The 22,155-nt window shown below is 38.1% G+C and overlaps 2 protein-coding genes across 7 annotated transcripts in view; one reads left to right on the top strand and one right to left on the bottom strand.

Moving 5' to 3' along the window:
- The window catches only part of evi5b (ecotropic viral integration site 5b), an 88,796-nt gene extending 81,667 nt beyond the window's left edge, over positions 1-7,129 (bottom strand). For 2 of the 6 annotated variants that reach the window (XM_015601381.3, XM_015601382.3), the window contains exon 1: positions 6,991-7,129. In XM_015601381.3, the coding sequence (XP_015456867.3) occupies positions 6,991-6,993 (3 nt within the window). In that variant the 5' untranslated portion in view covers positions 6,994-7,129. Of the gene's footprint in view, positions 1-2,613; positions 2,817-6,990 lie in introns of those variants that run through there. The other 4 variants (XM_007233614.4, XM_007233615.4, XM_022685342.2 and 1 more) reach the window with 3 other exon arrangements.
- A 2,699-nt stretch (positions 7,130-9,828) lies between these two features.
- On the top strand, positions 9,829-21,381 carry rpl5b (ribosomal protein L5b). Its single transcript, XM_007233609.4, has 8 exons — positions 9,829-9,962; positions 10,451-10,520; positions 10,619-10,734; positions 12,709-12,843; positions 15,015-15,217; positions 18,271-18,448; positions 18,946-19,034; positions 21,222-21,381. Exons 1-8 carry the CDS (start codon positions 9,960-9,962, stop codon positions 21,316-21,318), a joined length of 891 nt encoding a protein of 296 aa, XP_007233671.2. The 5' UTR covers positions 9,829-9,959; the 3' UTR covers positions 21,319-21,381.
- Positions 21,382-22,155: the final 774 nt, after the last annotated feature.

Genomic DNA, 22,155 nt, shown 5'->3' with positions numbered 1-22,155 from the left:
TTATTAGTGCCTTTAACCACAATCTACATAGTTTTCAAATTTAGCAAATAAACTCAACACAATCTGCTGCTTTAGGACACCCCAACTATAGATGGCTGCTTTAACAGACACAGCTACACAGCTAAGTGTTGGACCTGACTTGCACAGACATGCTCTTACGCATGTGTGTGTGTGTGTGTGTGTGTGTCTGTGTGTGTGTGTGTGTATTCAGAGGTGCATTATACTTCACTTTCACCACAAAGACATCCCCACACACAAAACAACAGAGCTGAATCCAACAACGTCCAACATACACTCCCAACATCACTGGATTTACTCAGAAAACTTGGGCTGCAGGATGTGGCAAAAACTAATGACATCTTCAAAACATTTTCATACTACATTTAGGGCTGCACAATACTGGATAATGAGACCTTTTCACGCATTACTGACTCATCCTGCAATGATATTATTAATATAATTAAAATTATGTAGATATAATAAATTAAATTATATTTATAATATATAATATATAATAATAGATATAGTAAATTTTCATTTTAAAACAAACAGTAAAAAAGCCTACAAAAAATGATTTGACATTGCACAAGAAGATACTGCACGTCCTATGATGTGACTATTCCCCATGTATACATTGCGATAATAATGCTCAAACTATATATTGTGTAGCCCTACAGAGAACCATTCTTGATTTCCTGACAAAAAAAAGAAACCATTTCTTCCTAGTACACACACCACAGACTACTGGACTCCAGAACAGAACCCAGAAAATGGACAGAAATCAGAACAGAGGACAGAACCCGGAACAGAGCAGGCTGAGCAGAAAAGAGGATGAGCTGAGAGATCAGAGGTGATCCACTGTAATCACATCAGAGTTTTACAGATCCAGCAGTTCCCCTTACACACACGTGTCACAACACACACTATATATAATATTAAACCTAACTGTTAAATAGATACACAAATTAGCCATATCATTGAAACATCCCACCTAATATAGGAATGTATGTTTATAAAATGTTGCAAGAGCAATTCCTGGCCCTGTCCAGAGTCACATCACAAGACATTTTAGGGAATATTTGGCGACCAATATTATTAGTCTGGAAACAAACATTTAAGTGAATGACTTACAGAACAATGACAGTTTACCAGGTGCTTTTTCGGCCAAAAAAATCTAATTTGGTGCATTATTAGTGTATTTAGCTCCTCTATGGGTTTGAACTAGACAAGCTAGCATTTACTTCACTCTCACATCAGTGGGCCTCAGGCTCAGATCACCCTGTCATCAGTTCACAGGATGTCTGTCCTTGGACACTTTTGGTAGGCAATGACCACTGCATTCTGAGAATACCCCCAAAAGACCAACCTGATATTCTGGAGATGCTCTGACCCAGTCATCTAGAACCATACAGTTTGATTCAGATCCTAGGTTCATATAGGGTCAGTTTCCCAGACAGAGGTTAAGCCTAGTCGTACATCATATTTTTCATTTAAATGGAAATCTTCAATTTAAAGTGCTGTAGTTCAAGACCTGGCCTAATCTCTAATATAAACATCCCAACCCTTTGACAGTTGCCACTATAAAAGGGATAATCAATGGTTTTCACTTCTATTTTATATATGTTGACAACACAGTACAACAGTGTCAGCAACAACAGCATTAAACATAACCTGAAATCTGGGAGAATTACCTCCTGATTTGATTTAACATGTAGACTCATTATCAACAAATGCATAACTACGGTACCTTTCTAGAAACCCAGAGTTATAAAAATACAACATTATCAGTTTTACACCCACAGTATTGTACAACCCTACTGAATACGTAGTATGTAGTACAACGGAATAATGCCTTGGGAGAATAGCTAACTTACTAACGACCACTGTTTATTATTGTGGATAAATAATGTGTATATTTAATAGTATCACTATATAATAAATAGTTTGCGATTTTCTAGCTATTCATCAATCAATCAATGACTAAGTTCAGAGGAAATCTAGAGGAAGTTCGAGTTTTGTTGTTTGATTATTGCAATATATAATACAGAAAAACTATTGCAGTGTCAGTTTCCATAAATATGTTGCAGCCCTGCTTCAGTACACAGTAGAACAGTGCAATGTTACTGACAACAATAAACTTCAGCTAGCTGGTGAGAGCTTCAGGAGCTGGTGAGAAAAAAAGCTACAGAAGAATACCTGGCAACCAGCTAGTTAGCTAACTCACTAATACCCACAGTTTACACAAACCCAGTCAAACCCAGTCTATATACAACAGCATAAACCAATCTAAAGCCAGTGATCAGAGCGGTCCGGTCCGGTTCGCAGGGAGAACAGTCCAGAAGGTCTAGTCCGGGCTCAGATAGTCAGTTAGCTTCCTGAGGCTAAATGCCACTAGCAGCCAGTCTACAGGAGCTGCCAGCCCATAAACACAGCACCAGCCGGTCCAACAGCCCATAATAACTCCCGCCCTGCTCATCTCCAGCTCCGATATCAATCAATAATCAATAACCAATATATTAATACACTGTCCAGCAGCAGCACGCGCCCTCCTGCTGCACGGGAGCCGGAGCAGTACAGCTAACTGGGGCTAACCGGGAGATACGAGCTTTTTACCTTGGAAGCTTTTACTCCGGTCCCGGATCCGGTTCAGCATTAACTCTGCATGGCGCGCGCGGATCCGCGGGGATACACAGTACCGAACACCGTGCGCTCACGACCTGCACCGGGCACGGGCTTAACACAGCCTGAGGAGCTCGAGCCAGCCTGCTAAACAGTGTGTGTGTGTGTGTGTGTGTGTGTGTGTGTGTGTGTGTGTGCGGTGTGTGCGGTGTGTGTGTTGGAGTTCCACACACTACTCATGCCAACAAATGGGCCTTGCCGACGTCACTGTACTGGATCCAACTGCGCATGCGCTGCATACGAAAGCCAAAATGCTGCTGACCTATGGTGGGCTAAACTGTACTAAAAGAGAGATTCACTCATTATATTGAACCGATTCACCCGATGAACCGATACACAGTTTCACATCACAATCATCACACACCTGATACAGGTTATTAAAACATTTAGGTGTATCGTAGAGCGGTCAATCAATAAAAAAAACCCGAATTAATCACATAATTCACTGACTAATCGCAAAAATCACATTTTACACTCTAAACACTAAAATCTTTAATAATGTTTTTTTTTAATATAAACTATTTAATATAAGATAACCACAATGAGATTTTATTTATATTCAAATTGACTTGCTCTTAAACTTTTTACACAAATTGTCCTTTGTAAACTACACTAAAATGCCCAAAGTATCCGCTTGCCTGCATTGCTCAGCCACGAAAACCCATTCAATTAAGCTTTCTACACATTGTTCATGATCTAAAATAAAGGACACATGAAGTTTGGGACCCCGCAGCTGCGGACCCCGCTCTGTTATTTTATGTGGCCTATGCTTTGTGGCTAAGTTACTGTTGTTCCCAGTTATTTCCAGTTTCAAATTGGCTGTGTAAGATTTAGTAATGAATACATTTCACGACTAGACTTGCTGCACAGGCACATGCTCCTGAGAGCAACCCATACTTTTACTAATGTCTTTAGAAGCAGTCTGCATGCCTGGTGCTCCTTTTAAACAGTTGCAAAAAAACATTTAAACCCTTTGGAATTACTTGGATTTATGCTTAAATTGATCATTAAATGTGTTCTGATCTTCATCTAAGTCACAACAAACACAGTCTGCTTAAACTAAAACCACACAAAAACTATATGTATGCCTGTTTTTTTTTAACACAACATGTTAAAATTCACAGTGCAGGGTGGAAAAAATATGTGCACCTTTGGATTTAATAACTGGTTAACCCTCCTTTGGCAGCAAAAATCTCAACCAAACATTTCCTGTAGTTGCAGATCAGACCTGCACAAAGGTCAGGAGAAATTGTGGACCATTCCTCTTCATAAAACTGTTTCAGTTCAGCAATATTCTTGGAATATCTGGTGTGAATCGCTCTGAGGTCATGCAACAGCATCTTAATTGGGTTGAGAGTCCTCCAGAAGGCGTGTTCTTCTGTTAAAGCTTTTTGGTTGTTGATTTACTTCTATGTTTTGGGTCGTTGTCCTGTTGCATCATCCATCCTCCGTTGAGCTTCAGTTGGCATACACATGGTCTTAAGTTTTTCTGTAAAATGTCTTGATAAACTTGGGAATTCAATTTTTCGTTGATGATTGCAATTCATACAGGCCCTGAGGCAGCAAAGCAGCCCAAACCATGATGCCCCCTCCACCATATTTCACTGATGGGATGATGTTTTGATGATGGTATGCTGTGCTTTTTTTCTCCACACATAGTGTTGTGTGTTTTCCATCCAAACAACTTAATTTTAGTTTTATCTATCCACAATATATTTAGCCAGTACTGCTGTGGAACATCCAGGTGCTCATTTGCAAACTTCAAATGTGCAGCAATGTTTATTTTGGACAGCAGTGGCTTTCTCCTTGGTGTCCTCTCATGAACTCCATTCTTGTTTTCTTATTGTAGATTTATGTCTTCAGCTGATTCTTCCTCACCTCATTGATCATTGTCCTGTGCTCTTGCAGTCATCTTTACAGGACGACCATGCCTAGGGAGAGTAGCAACAGTGCTGAACTTTCTCCATTTGTAGAGCATCTGTCTTACCGTGGACACATGAACATCAAGGCATTTTTTGTAACCCTTTTCAGCTTCATGCAAGTCAACAATTCTTGAATGTAGGTCTTCTGAGAGCTCTTTTGTGTGAGGCATGGTTCACATCAAGAAATGCTTCTTAAGAACAGCAAACTCAAAACTGGTGTGTTTTTTATAGGGCAGGGCAGCTTTAACCAACACATCCAATCTCATCACATCCTGGCGCCAATTAGCTCTTAGAAAAATCAATAGCCTATAGGTTCACCTACCTTTTCCCCACTTACTGTGAATGTTAACATGTTGTGTTCAGTAAAACCATGCAAACATATAATTTTTGTGTGATATTGGTTTAAGCAGACTGTTTGTCTATTGTTGTGACTGAAAATTATGAACACATTTTAATGACACATTTAATTTATGCAGAAATCCAAGTAATTCCAAAGGGTTCACAAACTTTTTCTTGCAATGGTACATCTGTGACCATAGAAGTTATTGGAATATTGATGTGATGTTCAACTACTGGCTAAATAAAAAAGTCAAAATATCAATGTAGAATATGAAACAGAAAGAAGAAAAGATTTTCCTTAAACAGATAAATTAGTGTATAAAACAGACAGAACAGGAGGGGCAGGGAATGCAGAAAACATTGATTAGTAATTTAATCTGTATTGAAATATACAATAAATAAAGAGTAATCTACCTTCTGAACTTCTAAACAGTAGCAACAGCATGCTTACATTCTTAAATATCTCTAAATACTGCTAGTACATCACCAGGCTCTGTAAAAAGAGTTCAATTACAGCAGGACAATTGGGTCAAAAAGGGGGGAAATGGTTGTCTCAAAAAATTAACAAATTAAAGCTGCCATTCTGTAAAGGCAAATAAATTAGTAAAATCAGGTCTGGTAGGTCCTTCTGGGTGTTTTTTTTTTTTTTAAATGATGCTGATACAGGAGCTACTACATCAAGATTTATTTATGCTTGCTTCACTTACACATTCTTACGAGGCAAATCTATACATTTTCAGAAAATTATTAAATCACTTTAGAGTTTCCAGATTAATTGCATGCTTTAATGTGTCAACATTGATAGCACTAATATATCTGGACATTAGTGCCCACATCTCCATCATATTAATGCTGCAGTGCTTGGACCCATATTGATCACACATAGGTGTAGTCTGTTATCCAGTCCAGAAGGACTAAATAGTGCCCAGTGAACTTTTATTACACACTAAATGTACAAATATTTGTGGACACCTCTTATAATAATTACATTTAGCTACTTTAATTTGCACTCATTGCTGTGGTAGAGAAGTATTGCCAACAGAATAGGACTTCAAAACTATTGAGCTGTGGAGTGGTAGAACTGTGTTCTTTGATGATGGAGCTCAATCCAATACTTTTGGATGGGATGAGTTGGGGGGTTGGGGATGAGGTGTATAATGGGGATCTTCATTCAACATCCTGTCCTCTCTAACATTGTTCTTGTCACTGAATGCAATCAAATCCTCAAATCCAAATTAGAAAATCTTCCCTGGAGAGTAGACACAGCTATTTCAACAAATGCAGGATAAACTCTTTTTTGAAGGTATCAGGCTTTTTATATTATTTATCCTTTTTTATAAGGAGAAGATTTGTGTGGGGGAAGCGAGTGACACTAAGAGGTTTTCACCTAAAATGAGCTGAATTTGCGCTGTCAGATAATGAGACATTAGAGCCATAATAAATCATGGTACTTTTACTTTCCATACTTAAGTATGGAACGCTACACAATAATATTGTTATTTTTGAAACAATAAAAAATTCCATATGTGATAAAATTAGTATTCTGTTTGAAAACAGACTATTGTTTAGCTATTTACTGTGAAACTTTAAGTGTATTTATTGTATAGTTTTAATGTGTGAAGTTATGCATTAATTAAATATTTTACTATTTTTATTGTATTACATTATGTTTATGTTACATTCAATTGTTTATTTAATTAAAGAGTTATTTTATTATACCAAATCATAGTCTTGGTAATGTTTTTGTGGGTTTACAGTTTAACATTTGTTTTGTTGCAGTAGTATATTATAGAAATTTATAAAAGAGTTTTAGGTGTTTTTTCTTATCACCATGAATATTGTTATTGCAACAGTAGCATAAAAATAACATATTGAAATAAATCAGCTGTTACAGGAAGCAGGACAGTCGACGAAGTTTCGGGTAGTCAGCTGCTTATCACTGCTATTAAATTTCTGCTTCCTGTAATCAAGGCCCTGTTATGAAAGTGTTTTATTTACTTTTTGTTTATTAAAAACATAAACAATGGTTTATAAATAAGTGAAAACTTACCATTAGTCGAGTTGCATTCCCTCAGATCAGACAGTAATCGGATTCTCTCACAGGTGAGAGTTTGTGAGAGAGATTAGACAGAGCTGTGATTTACTCAGAGCAGCACTGCTAACCCACTTTTCAGGTTTTCTAGTGAAGTGCTGACGCTGATCTCAGGCTCCAGTGTTGAACACACCCTCAGCGTTCTCAGAGACAGTCCCCTGACGCAGCCAGAACCTGCGTAAAGCCAGGCTGACGTCCTGCGTGCTGCTATTTCCAGCCTGTGTAACATTAAAGAGGGAGAATGTGGTTTACAGGGTGTGGAATTGCTGGGTAATCAAAACAAAGCAGTGACTTATTATTCACTACTGCATATGTACAAATATTTCTAAAGGCTCACTGTAATAAAAGCATCCAGATCATTTAATTCACTAAGTAGTACAGCATAAATGATTTGTAACCAAAAGCAATGACAAAACTACCGTTAAAGTTATATGAATTTAACACCTATCATTTTAATTTAACACAGCATACAAACAAAATAAGCACAATCTATTTAATGTTACCTCAGTATTGCTATTCTAAACAAACAAATACCTCAGCAGTCCTGTTCTAATTACAGATTTAAGCTAGCTATAGCTGCCTTAGCAATGTAATTTAAATCATAAAATGACATTACTAGTGCTATTCTTATCATACATTTTCTTCAGCCGTGCCAGTGTTTTGATGACTGATCACAAAAAATAACAAGATTTAAGAGAGAATCTGTAAGTTAAATATGAAGCTAAGATGAGAATAGATAGATTCTATTAAAAATAAAATACAAAATAATAAAGCTATCAAAGATGTAAAAGAACATAAATAGCCAATATACAGATATGATAACAAAAAATATAATAATAAAGATTTGTAACCTAGCTAGCAAACAAAATTTACACAATGTAGAAATAATATAGCTAGATAGCTAACAGCTACCTAATAGTGAAGTGTGTGGGACCATAGTCCAATAGTAATAGTCACATTTAGCACCTTTACCTACAGCTAGTTTTTTTTACTTAGTTAAAAAACTAAGCTAAGGTTACCTCAGCAGTGCTGTTTGAATTCTTACCCCAGTATTGTATTATCACCTCAGCAATGCTAATCTATTCACATATAGCTAGTTTTTAATTTACACAGACACCCTGCCAAACGTTTGATAAACAAACAGATGCTAAGCTAAATTACCTCAGCTAGCATTAGCTAACATTTTCAGCTACCCAACACAGTAACAGCAATACAAAGCTGCATTTAAGTGAGATTTGTGTGCAATTCTGACATAAATGTGCATTTCTTATTTTAAATCCACACACCGTTTTTCTATTACTTTTACTTTTCATCATGGCACACATCAGTGTTTAAATGCAATCTTGGGAGATTACATTTTGAGAAGGCTTTTTGTACCTTAGTGAAACAGCTGTGCCTTGATTACATTTTGAGGTGTATTGTATTAAATATTTACACAATTTCAGCATTTGGTTTTGAAAATGTAAATTCTTGTGTATTGTTTTTTAATAAAGAGATGAAGTGCAGTGAAATGTAATGTAATAGTGGTTTTAAAAGTGGTTTCATGGCAGTGTTTGCTTTGTTTTTTAATTTGTCACTATTTCCTCTTAATAGGAGGCCGCCCAGTCATGTCTGGATCAAAAGGTACTGCCTTAAGCCGTGACTGCCATTAACAGTACAGATCCCTCCCTCAGACAAAGTTTGCTGACTAATCCCGCTGTGTACTGTCTGAGGTTCCCAATGAGCAGTGTGGGTGATGCGTGATAGGTGAGCAGTAGTACCCGGTGGTTTTATACAGGTTTCCTTATTGTGACATTACAATAGGGAGCCATCCAAACGGCTCATAGAATTATATGATTCCTGACACCATACTCTTTTAGCTGATTCACAGAAATTAGATGGATAATATAATAGATGGAAAATAGATAGAGACGTTTATTTTCATGTTTAGAGTGTTTACAGGGACAGTTAAGACCCAAATGGAAATACAAATGCATGCAAAAAGTGAGTTTTGCATAATATGTTGCCTTTAATCTTCATTCCATGGGTTTTTCATGGGTGTTTAATAATTACATTGATTGTATTAGCTATGCTACAAAAGAAGAAAGTGTATTATTTATGTGTATATGTATGTTTTTGTCTTCCTTTTTGTTTTATTTTTGTTCTCTGTGACATACTGCATTCTATTAGAATCTGAAACAAGGCTGTCTTGGAACCCTAACAGTTCTGCTAGTCAATCAGTGTTGGGCATATTCATATGTAATCTGTATTGTCAGTATTATCAACTGTCCACTATCTATTTTTATGTGTAATATTGTTGCTTCTTAATTATGTATTCTTTTATATATTGTTTGTTTAGTATTTTAAATGTTTTTTCCCTTTAACTATGTTTTTAATATCCATTGTATTTTTATCCCTGTTTATTTTAAAGCATGTAAGAAAGGTGTTCTACAAACTTGCCTTGCTTTTTTTTTTGTTGTTGTTGCTGCGTGTAATACTTCATATTAGAAAAGGAAATTGATTTGTGATGTCAACATATTTGGGAAGTCCCTTCTTGTCCAAAAGAAAATCCAGCACATATTTTTCTCATGATTAAGTTACTTCAAGATACTCAGCAAAAAAAAACATGTATCTTAAAATAATAATTAAATATCGACAGCAATTTACTTAATAATAGTAATAAATCCGTGCTGTTTTATTATTTTAAGTGGTTTGAATGGGCTAAAGGACGTGTATTTTATAATAAAGATTGATGGGTTGTTGTTGATGTTGTTGTTTCCTCCGCTCCAGCTGGGGGCGCCGCACTTCCCCCACCGCAGCGCTCTACCCAGCTGTGCGGCCCTATTTACCACGCATGCGCAGCTCACTCTTTCTTTTTCCAGTGCAGCGGAGTCAATCTGCCGTGTTTGGCTCCTGGCTCCGGTTTCGGAGGCTAAAAAGTCTGCAAAATGGTCAGTACAGCTTCCATACCCGCCACATTTCACACAGCAGCACTTTAGCTTACCTCCTGATGATTATCAGTGTTTTATAAATGGTGGAATAAAGAGGATGGAGTTAGATTGTGCGCGGCGGCGGAGCGCTGCTGCTCTTCCAGCGTGGCCTGAACTCAAGTCACTTGCTCAGTTCACTAGGATATACCCGGAGAACCACCCTGCGCTGCACGCGCTGCGGCCGGGGTGTCTGAATATTTTAAACAGGGTCATTCCGAGTTAAAGCACTGATTTGTTGACGTACATGGCTATTGCTCAGTGTTAACACTGCTAACTAGCAGACTAGCATTAGGTTATCAGGCTAGCTGCCCTCTGGGCTGGCTTGTGTATGTGTATATGTTTATGGGTATTGTTGTCGGGGCTTGTGCAATGTGAATCTGCCTTGTTATAATAATGCCATGTCCTGTCTGTGTATGTTCTGCTAATGTTCACTTTTATCTGATCCACAGGGATTTGTTAAAGTAGTGAAAAACAAGGCCTACTTCAAGAGATACCAGGTGAAGTTCAGGAGGAGGAGAGGTGAGTGAGTGGTGCAGGTTGATTTAATGATCAATGATCAGACTGTCAGATTGCTCGGAGTTATGAAGTGTTCACACACTTTGTTTTTGTTGTTTCAGAGGGAAAGACTGATTTCTATGCCCGCAAACGCCTGGTCATCCAAGACAAGAACAAGTACAACACACCCAAGTACAGGATGATCGTCCGCTTTTCCAACAGGGACATCATCTGTCAGGTGAGTGAAGGGGCTAATGGCAGGCTGAGGCCGTTTTCACACCTGAAACTCAAGAGCAGAGTCTGTACTATGCCTCACTTTTATTAAATTTTGTACATGTGGTCCATTATGTTTTAAACTGCCGTTTAGTGAGTGAAAGAACTACATCCCGTCAGATATATGTTGGCTGCTTTTCTCTGTGCTTCATATTAATTGGTTTGTGTAATATTATGAGTTCAGCATGTTATCAGTTTCCAGAAGTCTATCCCCCTTTTCCTATACATGTGCGCCCTGCAGCATAATGAACAGATTCCACTTTTCCAGATTCCACAGATTCCAGATTGTTTGTGTTAGTCTATAGTTACAGTAGCTACAGAATCACCAGCATAATCTGTTGCACTCATAACTCATACTTTTTCCTGCACACCAAGGGGTGTTGGATTTTGGCACAGACTGCCTTACCTTCCTGTAATTGGTCTGTCTAGATTTTTTTTTGGTTGCACCAAACACTGGTACTTTAGTCCAGATTGGTTCATGGTCCTAAAAACCTGCTATTATGATTTAGACCCAAAGTAAAAAGTCTGAAAGTCTAGAACCAAACAAAGCAGGTGTGCCTAGGTTGCAGGTTTGTATTTCAGCCAAGCAAATGCTCATGTCGGTTTATTCAGTCTGGTGAATGAATGACTGATTAATTAGGTGTAGTTAAAATTTGCTGCTAATGGTTTAGAAGGAAAACCTGCAGCCCACTCGGGCCCTTTGCAAATAGAATTGGTCACTCCTGCTGTAAAGTGTTTATTTAGGGCTTTGATGGGTTTAGCCGCAATGTTAGTTTGCAGTATTTTTAGTGAAAACCGTTTCTTTTTTTGTTGCCTCACCCCTGTATGATAATTTGTCACTAGGGTTTTGCGATATGGCAATACGTTTAGATATTTATATAATATTTACATTTTTCATACTTTGACACACTTGAAGACAAGCATAAATAGCAGCTAATTCTTTAACTGGGTTTATGTTTGTATAGTATCATGATTGTTTAAGCTGTGCTGCACTTAACCTCAAATGATTCTCTCTTAATGTGTTTCAAATCAGTGTTAATCAAAGCATTTTGTGTCACGATAATTTTATTTGACAAAATAATTGCACTGGATCTGACAGCCAGGTTTAGGCCACTTTCATATGTAGTACTGAAATCTGATGCATTTTTAGTCCAAGTCAACACTAGGCTAGTTATGTGAACAGTCTACAGAATGGATTTTGTGGGACAACTGGATTTGGGCCACTTCAGTGGCTGTATGAATGCAGTTAAGGTGCCAGTGTAGTAAGATGCTGTGGGGTACCACAGAAAGTAATCAGTGTTGCATGCACAATAAGTTAATGATAAAACCTGGCGTTTTGCAGTGAGCTTTATTAGCTCTTTGCATTCGAACAACCATTCCAAATGCATCGCCACTAAATGGCAGGTTTTCTTTGTAAAAGTATTATTTTCCCGTTCTTGGTGTTACATACAAAGAGCTACATTTAAAGTTGTTATGGTACTTTCCTTAAAATATAACCTTTACAAATGGGTAAGCAAGTGTATTTAAGCCTTTTAAAATGTTATTTATCATAAATGTGTTGTGTACATGTTGCTAATGAAACAAAGGTTGCAAATACATTCTGTGGAACATTTTACAAATGCTTTAAAGCTTTGTTTAGACTGCCAATCCATTTGATTTCTGGCATGTCTTGATTGTTTCAAAAGTTGTATTGACAAACCTTTGCAACTCTGGTCCAAACCACATTTTAAAGATGTGATTTCTTGTTTACATGTCACACTCACATTAACAAAACCAACTAATGTGTGAGGGAGTCTTCCAAAAGGAATACATTTTACAGGCTGTGTGTACAATAATTTCACACTAAAGGGTTAGTTTTGATCTGTTTAAAAGTTTTAATGTTAGGTTTTAGTATCTCATCAGTTTTAATGTTTTTTTTTTTTTTTTTTTTGATTTGCAGATTGCCTACGCCAAGATCGAGGGTGACTTGATCGTGTGTGCGGCGTACTCCCATGAGCTCCCCAAATACGGCGTGACTGTGGGTCTGACCAACTATGCTGCGGCCTACTGCACTGGACTGCTCCTCGCCCGCAGGGTAAGATCTGTTCACCTGCTGGAATATGCTGTTTCTGTTTGTACTTCAGACCTGAACATAGCATGTGAGCATGCTATGGATGAAGTGAGGTTACACAGCCTTGTAAAGGTTCTAGCAGCACCTTTTTCACTTTATCTCAAAGTCCTTCAGTGAAACACTGAAAATCCTGAGAGCCTCACAGCTAGGGCTGGGGCGACGCATCGACATAATCGACGTCATCGATTACAAAAATACATCGATTTGCATAACGTGCGTCGGCGCGTCGTAAACATGGCGGCGCCTGTGGAGAGCATTAGAGGTTAGATCGGGCCCAAAAATTCCAACTGGCTGTTTTCGGGCTGTTTTAATGAGCGAAATATGATCAGAATTATGTTAATTAACACGGTAACATAGAAGCATAGAACTATTATTTAATTAAAATGATTTTTAAGAACAGCTAAACACAGTTCTGCAAGTCAAACGCGGAGGAGTTCACGTGCGAGAGAGAGAGAGAGAGAGATTTGCTTGTTCTACTCACAGGTGAAGGTTCTCTTTGATCTCCTCGTGCTCATATTCTAGTCCCATTCATAATTCTGCAGCTCCCTCAGTGTTTTCTGCCGTATTTTGCGGCTAGCGCGAGCGCTTACAACTGACACCGCGGACCGCGAGGTGCCGCCGCGTTTGTGCCGAATCCGACTCTCTGCTGAATCTGACTCCCGCTTCGCGGACAGAATCGGCACAACACCCCCGCTGTAGAACTGCGGTAGTGAAAACAGCGCTTATAAATAAATTAGTTTAGTTTCACTTTCAGTTTTCGTTATTTTTTTTAAAATAAAAATATAATTAAAAAACAGACGCCTACATCTCGGACTATTTTCTGGAGCCCGGGTCGGATTTACGGGCGGGCCTCGGGTCATGCCGGGTTCGGGCAGAGAATCTAAGCTCTAGAGAGCTTGGACTCCGGAGAGCAATCTCCAGCTACAAAAAAACGCCAGCGGGCATCTAAAGTTTGGGAGCATTTCACGCAAAAGGGCAACAATGTGGTCCTCTGCCATATGTGCAAAAGGAGCACTTGAAGCGCAAACATCCAGGAGCACTATGTCAACAGGGTCACACAGTAAGTTACCGTTTACATCAGGGTCTCCGCGGGTGTCCTTAAAAAGACTTAAGGCTGTCTACCAAAGGTTTTAAACCTGCCACAGGCAGAAATGATAAATTTTTGGTTTATATTTGTGCATGGCATTTCGCAGTTTCCAGAAACAGTAGCATTATTCATAAGTTCAGGTGTTTAGCTAAGCTAGCTGCCTTAAGTTATTTTAGCTAGCGCCGTCGGCGCTGCGGTGTCACACCGTTTTCTGTCACCGTCGGAATTTTGTGACCAGTGCTCACGGTTATGAGCGTTCATTGGCAAAACGGAAGCTTTCTATACCTACACCTTACCCTCAGCCCTAAACTGAACCGTTTTGGCCAGTCGGGGTAAACATTAGAAACGAACACGTTTCGAATCGGCCAGTGCACCGGTCTGCTGAGAACTACTTGCCAGTGGTCACAAAATCTAGCGGTCACAGAAAACAGTGCAACACACGGTTGTGGTGTATGGGAGCTTATCCATTTTTAGCGTTATAGATCTAAACAACGTGCTGTACATGTAAGTGATTATAAGTGTGGGGTTTGGTTTAGTAGGCTTGTGTTGTTGTTGTTGTTGTTATTATATATAAATATAGTAATTTATCGTTTGCTTTAAAACGTAAAATAATTATTTAAATATGTTTCTCAATGAATAGATTAGTCGACTAATCGAAAAAAATAATCGTTAGAATAATCGTTTAAAAAATAATCGTTAGGGACAGCCCTACTCACAGCACAGTGCGAACGCGCGATCATGTCTGATTTAGAGGTGTGCTGGAGGTAAACAAGCTCATTTTTAACTTAATTTTATTTTTTATTTTACAGCTCTTTACTAATGAGTAAGAAACGAACATGAGCTGTTCACTGGATTGTAGAATATATACTGTGTGTGTATGCATCTTTTCAGACATGAAATAATAATAATAATAATAATAATAATAATAATAATTCAGCTTTGGTCCTGAAAGCAAGCTCTAGTCTGCAGAGCTGTACTTTTGTAAACAGGAAGTGAAGCCTTTATTGTTAAGTTACAAATTCCCTATACTTTCTCCATTTTCTTTAAGCTGCTGAACAAGTTTGGGCTGGATAAGGTGTATGAGGGCCAGGTGGAAGTGACTGGAGAGGAGTTCAATGTGGAGAGCATCGACGGAAAGCCTGGTGCCTTTACCTGCTACCTGGACGCCGGCCTCGCCAGAACCACCACTGGCAACAAAGTGTTCGGAGCCCTGAAGGGAGCTGTAGACGGAGGTCTGTCCATCCCCCACAGGTACACACGCTGTTGGATAATTAGGTTCATGGGTTTGCCCATGTGTGTCCTGCTGTTTAGTGATGATCCTTTCAGAAACTGAGCAGATGATGCCATTTCAAGACGGGACTGAAAGCAGTTTCAATATTCCTGTAGTAAGAATATTACCTGATTTGGAAATCAGTGACTGTATAAAATAGATTACACAATGTCTGAGTAAAGCCATTACAGGTTTAGTGCCACTTTTGCCTGGTTGCAGTACGATGTGTGTGATATTTCTTTTTCTTTTCATTTCCAGTCTTTAATTCCAGCAATTCGTTTTCCAGTGCTGATATTATTAAATTTTTACAAGTTGTTGTGCTGTTGGTCACATTAACAGAAACACTGATCAAGTTCTTTAGTTTATCTGTTCTATGATTCTTGAGAATATTAGCACTTGGTCTTGGCCAGTGCTACAGTCATATTTGGATTATTCTGGTATGTAAAACATTTATCATCTTTTAATGCTCACTGTTATGAGTCTGAGACACTGAGCTTGGTCTGTAGTGGTTGGGGGAGGTCTACTGAGGGGGTTTGGCATCAACTGAGCAACTGACTGGTAGCAATTTTGGTGGAGGATTTAATTAATTAATTTTTTTTGGCGTCATTCTTAGAGAACAGAGCAATCCTGTCCATGCTTATATACAGTAGTGCTGGGCGATATAACGATATCGATTTGTTTCGCGATAATTTTTCCCTCGATGACGATGATAAGCCTGTGCAATAGAATTCGATAAACATTCATTTCCATTTCCGTCTAAGTGGCGCGGCAAACAACGAAAACACAACGTGTAATCAATCCAGAAGACGCTGGAGCAAATTAATAAATAGTTAAGAAAATTGTAATAGTTATTCTCATGCATGCAACAAAAAACCCTAAAGAATAGTGGAGTATGGCCCGACACACGCAAACAACCATAGTGTTTGTACTTTGGGAATAAACGGCCGCACTGTTCAGCACGTTTTAAATAAATTTTAAGTAAATTTTAAGCACTAAATGTAATTAATTCAATTTATATTAGGACCTCGGGGCAGGTGCTGCAAAAATGTGTATGTGGGGCGCGGATTAAAGGAAGAGGTTTTTTTGCGGAGCGGTAACAGGACAAAAACACATCAAGAATGATGTCTAAATGACTTTCCTCTAATCTAATATAATTTAACATGGTTTAAGGATATAAAATAATTTCTAAACAAACGAACTTTTTAATATTGAGCTTATGGCCCAAGTGCAAAAACACAAAATCATTTATCATTTAGATTATCTGCCTGAACGCGAGCCCGAACCCGAGCTTGAACGCCAGCCTGACTCAGGCGCTGCATGAACTCGGGCCGGTCGAGAACACCGCTTTCCTCTCAGATTAGGCGGAAGAAAATGGTCTTTTTTTTAATGTAACAAATCACACTGTGATTTTTGTGATATTTCCCCAATTACAGCTCAGCTGCGCGTTTAAAGCTCAACGCATGAATTAATCGGTGCGCTGTGCGCCGCGCGTGCTCGCGGGGGATTTGACGCGTCTGTCAAGCAAGTTAATGGACCGTTTTGGGGGCAGAGATTAAGAAGTACAGCAGGTACATCTCAGATTTGTAGTTTAATGCTCTACTAAATTACTGGCTTTAAAACTGGCTCATGATATGGTCGGTTCTGGCTGGATTTTTTCCTGCCTACAGGCTGCATTTGACGGAAAGCAGCTCCTCAGTCAGACAACAGTGTCAGCATACAAATCGTGTGCGTTTCCTACAGGACAAACCATTTAAAAGTGCAGATAAACTCATTAAAAAATCACACAGTGTCTGTCTGGCTTAAAATACTTTTAATAAGGTACAGCTTTTAAATTAATAAATCAACATTCATTAAAAATCCGTGAGAAGTTCTGTATGCTAAATGACAAGCTAAGCTAATAAGCTAATAACATTTAATAATAACAGAAAAATAGATATGAATTTGGAAAATAACCAACTAAAGTGAGCTCAAAATACAATAATAAATATAATCTAACGAATTTCAAAATATAAATTAGAAATATTGAACTTCAATATTAAATTCAACTTCAACTACAAAAAACGCAAGGACCGATAGAACATAACGAACAGAAAAAAATAAATTTGAAATTGGAAAAAAAGTTCAAAATGCTAAAAGAAATAAAACCTAACGAATTTCAGAATATAAAATCTAAATATTGCACTGCAGCAGTACAAAAGCCTAAGTGCTTAAACAAACAAACCAAAAAACAGCCTATCACAAATCATTTTTTGAGCCCGACCCAGCTGAGGAAAAGGTGGGAAATCTTTTTTTTTTCCGGCTGGGTCTTGGAAAACTTTGTGGTGAATTAAAGGGGCCGAGTTGCAATTTTTGTTTTACTTTAATCAGTTTTTAATCCGTCTTTTTAAAAACAAATATTCCAATATTGGCTGCCAATCAGTGCCCAATATTCTGAGCTCAAAAAACGCTATTCGGGCCAGCCCTACTAATCTAATATAATTTAACATGGTTTAAGAATATAAAATAATTTCTAAACAAACAAAATATTTAATATTGAGCTTATAGCCCAAGTTTTTTTTTCAGTCATGGAAAATTGGAAAAAATTGGAAAAAAGCCCGAGTTCATGCAGCGCCTGAGTCAGGCTGACGTTCAAGCTCGGGTTCTGGCTCGCGTTCATGATTAATTTGTTTTTTTTAAAAACTAATATTGGAATATTCGCTACCAATTACTGCCAAATATCCGGAGCTCAAAAAATGCTATTCGGGCCAGCCCTAATAATTATGGAGATACAGAAAAAAATATTGTGATAAAACTTCCATCACTCCCTTATTCTCTCACTAATAAAAACAAACCTTTAAGTGTGACACAAAGTGATTTGATTTATATCGTGATACATATCGATATCGACTGATATGGAAAACTATATCGTGATAAGATTTTTTCCCATATCGCCCAGCTCTAATATACAGTCACTGGTTTCAATGCTGATTAAAGGACTGATTAATAAAGTATATTTACTTTGGGTCTGACCTTCAGTGTTTCTCTCTTCCTGTAGCACCAAGCGTTTCCCTGGCTATGACTCTGAAAGCAAGGAGTTCAACGCTGAGGTTCATCGCAAACACATTCTGGGTCAGAACGTGTCTGAGTACATGAGCCTGCTGATGGAAGAAGACGAGGACGCCTACAAGAAACAGTTCTCTCGCTTCATCAAGAACGGAGTCACTCCTGACAGCGTACGTGTTTTGAAGACTTGCTTCTAACTGGGGCTGTGCAATAATTCAGTATTGGTGTAAATTGTGATTATCGTTTCAGTATCGATGATATGATTTTTAAACACATCACATTGTTTGCTGTTTCTGCCACTCAGTGTGTTTACATGCACTTCATAATCTGATTACTGCAGAGTACAGTACTCTGATCTTCAGTTCTTTCAGACAATAGAGGAACTTTTTTGCATCAGTCAGGCAGTAATCAGATTTATTTTTTTTATTTGAATTCAGCAAATAAACTGAAAAAAAAAAAATCAGATGTGTAAAGTAAAATTTTATGCCACGGCTTGTTTAAAGTCTGAGCTGTGTTAAAGGGAAGCTATAACATTTGTATTTGTTATAACATCTCAGATTAAGAGTAAAGATCTAAGATCACATCAGCTGCCTAATAGAATTTTAGACTCAGAAGTTTGATAAATATGGATTTTTTTTCTTAAATTGTTTTGAATTTCTCATTCCAGATGGAGGAAATGTACAAGAAGGCGCACACGTCCATCCGTGAGAACCCAGTGCACGAAAAGAAGCCCAAGAAGGAGGTCAAAAAGAAGAGGTTTGTGTGCAGTTTGTTTCCTAAGAATTTTTGTTCCTAAAGGAACTTTCAGAAATGTTGGTGCTTTAGAATATTTTGGTGCAAGGTTGCCTAATACTGAACTGTACATGCATAAATGCAGTATTTAGATAGGGCTGTGAACTTGGCAATGTTATGCACGTTATGATTCAGGGGTTATTATTGACATTAAAATATAGTTTGATGCTGTACGCAAGGTAGTCTATGATATATAAAATGTTTAAATCACATTTTTAGGGGAATTTTTTTTTTTTATAAACGCTCACGTAATAAAAATTTTGTTAGCTATTTAGCCAATCAAAACAGTAGAATCTAATGACTGAGTACCACACTGCTATCTAGTGGGTGGGACTTAAATTCAAGACTAAATTAACCACTTCCAAAGCCAAACTTAACATCTAAACAAAATTTAAATTTTGTACTGTTTTTAAAAGCAATATTGTGCTTTTTCTTTCTTAAACTTCTAGTGCAATATTTAAAGTACAATACTTAACTGTAATAGTTGATGGATTTCACCGTAAGCTGTAACATGTAGTTATTATTATTAAAAGCTGCATCCAATACTGGGGTAAAATAAAAATCTCTCTGCTGGATGGTAGTTATATATTCGTAAAATGGAGCTGTAAATTTTCCTTTTTAAATCAAATGGCAGAAAAGCTGTAGCATAATATAATTTGAAATTTAACATTGTGAAGTTACTTGTGCATTTACTCCATGATGGAAATGCAGAAATTACATATTTTTGTGTAATGTACTTTTTGATGAAGCCCCACTGTTTTGCACATTTTATGTCTGGACATCTCAAAGAATATTTGTATTGTGATTTCAAATGCAGTCAATTTAATTTAGTTTGTATGTAAATATTGGTGTCAGAAGTGGTTAATTTAGTTTTGATTAAGCCCCACCCACTAGATAGCAGTTATTCTTCTGTTCTGACTGCATAAAAAAGCTTTTTATTTATTAATTTTTGTTTATTTGGGTTTTATTTTATTAATTACTGTCCCTAGAATTTGATTTAAACTATCAATGCATCTCTTTGCTTACAGTATTGTGTAATGAATGTATTGAATTGTAACCCCTCTATCATAATGCACATTTTATCTTGGAGTAGTGTAGCTAATACACAACACTGTCCGGTGTTGTAGTGTTCACTAGATGAATACTGTTGGCATTTCATTTCATCGTAGTTTTAGTGCAGGTGGTTTTTGGGAAGTTCCTTGTTTTATGTTTTACATTACATTACATTTCATTTGGCAGACGCTTTTGTCCAAAGCGACTTACAATAATGAAGTACAAAAGTAATAGGAATTTAGATAACCCATTTTTAGATAGGGCCTAAAGGAGGTCGAAGGGAAATAAAGGGATAGAGAAGTGAAGGAGGGGAAGAAGGAAATGGGGGTTAGAAGTAGTTAGTGTGTTAGAGGTGTTAGGAGAGTAAGTGCTCTTTGAAGAGCTCTGTCTTCAGGAGTCTATTAAAGATAGCGAGAGATTCTCCTGATCTGGTAGTGGAAGGTTGTTTGTTCCACCATTGTGGAACTCTGTATGAGAACAGTCTGGATTTGTGCGAGTGTTTGGCAAAGCGAGGCGACGTTCATTGGAGGAGCGCAGCGGCCGGGAGGTAGCGTAAGCCTTCAGGAGCGAGTGCAGGTAGGAAGGAGCCTGTTCTGTCATCACCTTGTAGGCGATTGTAAGAGTTTTTAATTTGATGCGAGCATCAACTGGTAGCCAGTGGAGCTCAATGAGCAGCGGAGTGACATGTGCCCGTTTTGGTTGGTTGAAGACCAGATGTGCTGCTGCATTCTGGATCATTTGGAGTGGTTTTACTACGCAGGCCGGGAGGCAGGCCGTTTTAGTCTCCAGTTCAACAACACTTAATGTTGAGTCTCACTTGAGTTTAATTAGTATTGTAGTAAATAATGAGCTCTTAGGCAAGATTACGCCGGACAGTGTGATCAGTCTTCCAACTTAATCCTGGGCGTGTGGTAATGATTAAAACAGGGGTGATAATTACTGTTGACTCTTACCATGGTCATGTACTTCTATTAAGCCTGCCATGCTGTCTGCCTGTTGTAATGTTATGTGCATTATATATCAATGACTCTAAGGAGAGATGTGGGGATTGTTAGTGCATAGTTTTTATTGCTAACTCTGGTTCTCCTGTTTTGACAGATGGAACCGCCGCAAGCTCACTCTGGCCCAGAGGAAAGACCGTGTGGCTCAGAAGAAGGCCAGCTTCCTCCGGGCTCAGGCTGCAGAGGAGGACTAATCTGGACTCTTCTGGCCTGCATTATTGTGCAGAATTTTGTTCTAATAAATATATTGAAAAAGACTCTAAAGTGGTGTGTGTGGTGTGCATGCAGCATGTGGAGAATCGGGTTAACTGCATGTGGAACCAAGACTTGCCTGAAATCAACTCTGCTGATATAATGAAGTGGGTTTATCTAAACCTCTAATTGGCTGCCAGTACAGAATTATAGCCCTTTTGGTTCTGAATGTTTTGGTTGATTTTAGATTTGTGCATTTTGACTACATGCTTCTAAAGGTCATGTTTGTGTTGGGTTAATGCAGAATCTACAACGTGGTCTGCTTGAATATCCTACACAACTGTATGCTTTGATATTTGATATTTCGTGTGTCTGACTCTTGACTCCCAGGCTGGCAAAACTGTGCTCAGCAGCCTGGTCACAGTGGCTATGGTCTGTGATGCAGAGTTATATTTCTGGGTAGGTGCATCTGGCTACAGCATTAGGTGCACAGCTCTACACATGCTTAGTGTAGATTTAATTTGGAAGCAGAAAATCTGATCTGACTGTTCGCTACAGGTCCATGATTCTGATTTTAAAGAAGCGCATCAAGAGATCTCTGTTAAAATTCTCTATTCACTTACACTGACTGACTTACCATAGTGTTAAAGGTTCTGGAGTCTTGTACCTTCTGTAAAACAAGCCCTAAAGGTAACTTCTGTTTTGCAATATTGATAACATGAATCCTGTGGAAAATGCATTTTGAAGTTTTACTCAAGTGCTAAGATGTTTTAATTTGTATGGTACCGGTACATCGCGTTCAGGTCCGTGGTAAACATGAAAGATGTAGGCTGTGTTTG

Source organism: Astyanax mexicanus, chromosome 5 (genome assembly GCF_023375975.1).
Source record: "Astyanax mexicanus isolate ESR-SI-001 chromosome 5, AstMex3_surface, whole genome shotgun sequence".
NCBI lineage: Eukaryota > Metazoa > Chordata > Actinopteri > Characiformes > Acestrorhamphidae > Astyanax > Astyanax mexicanus.
This window is presented reverse-complemented; position numbering and strand designations above follow the sequence as displayed.

Coding starts and splice junctions, on each gene's coding strand:
- rpl5b (XM_007233609.4), top strand. Junction 12,844..15,014: donor GACTGCTCCTCGCCCGCAGG/GTAAGATCTGTT, acceptor ATTTTCTTTAAG/CTGCTGAACAAGTTTGGGCT. Junction 19,035..21,221: donor AAGGAGGTCAAAAAGAAGAG/GTTTGTGTGCAG, acceptor CTGTTTTGACAG/ATGGAACCGCCGCAAGCTCA.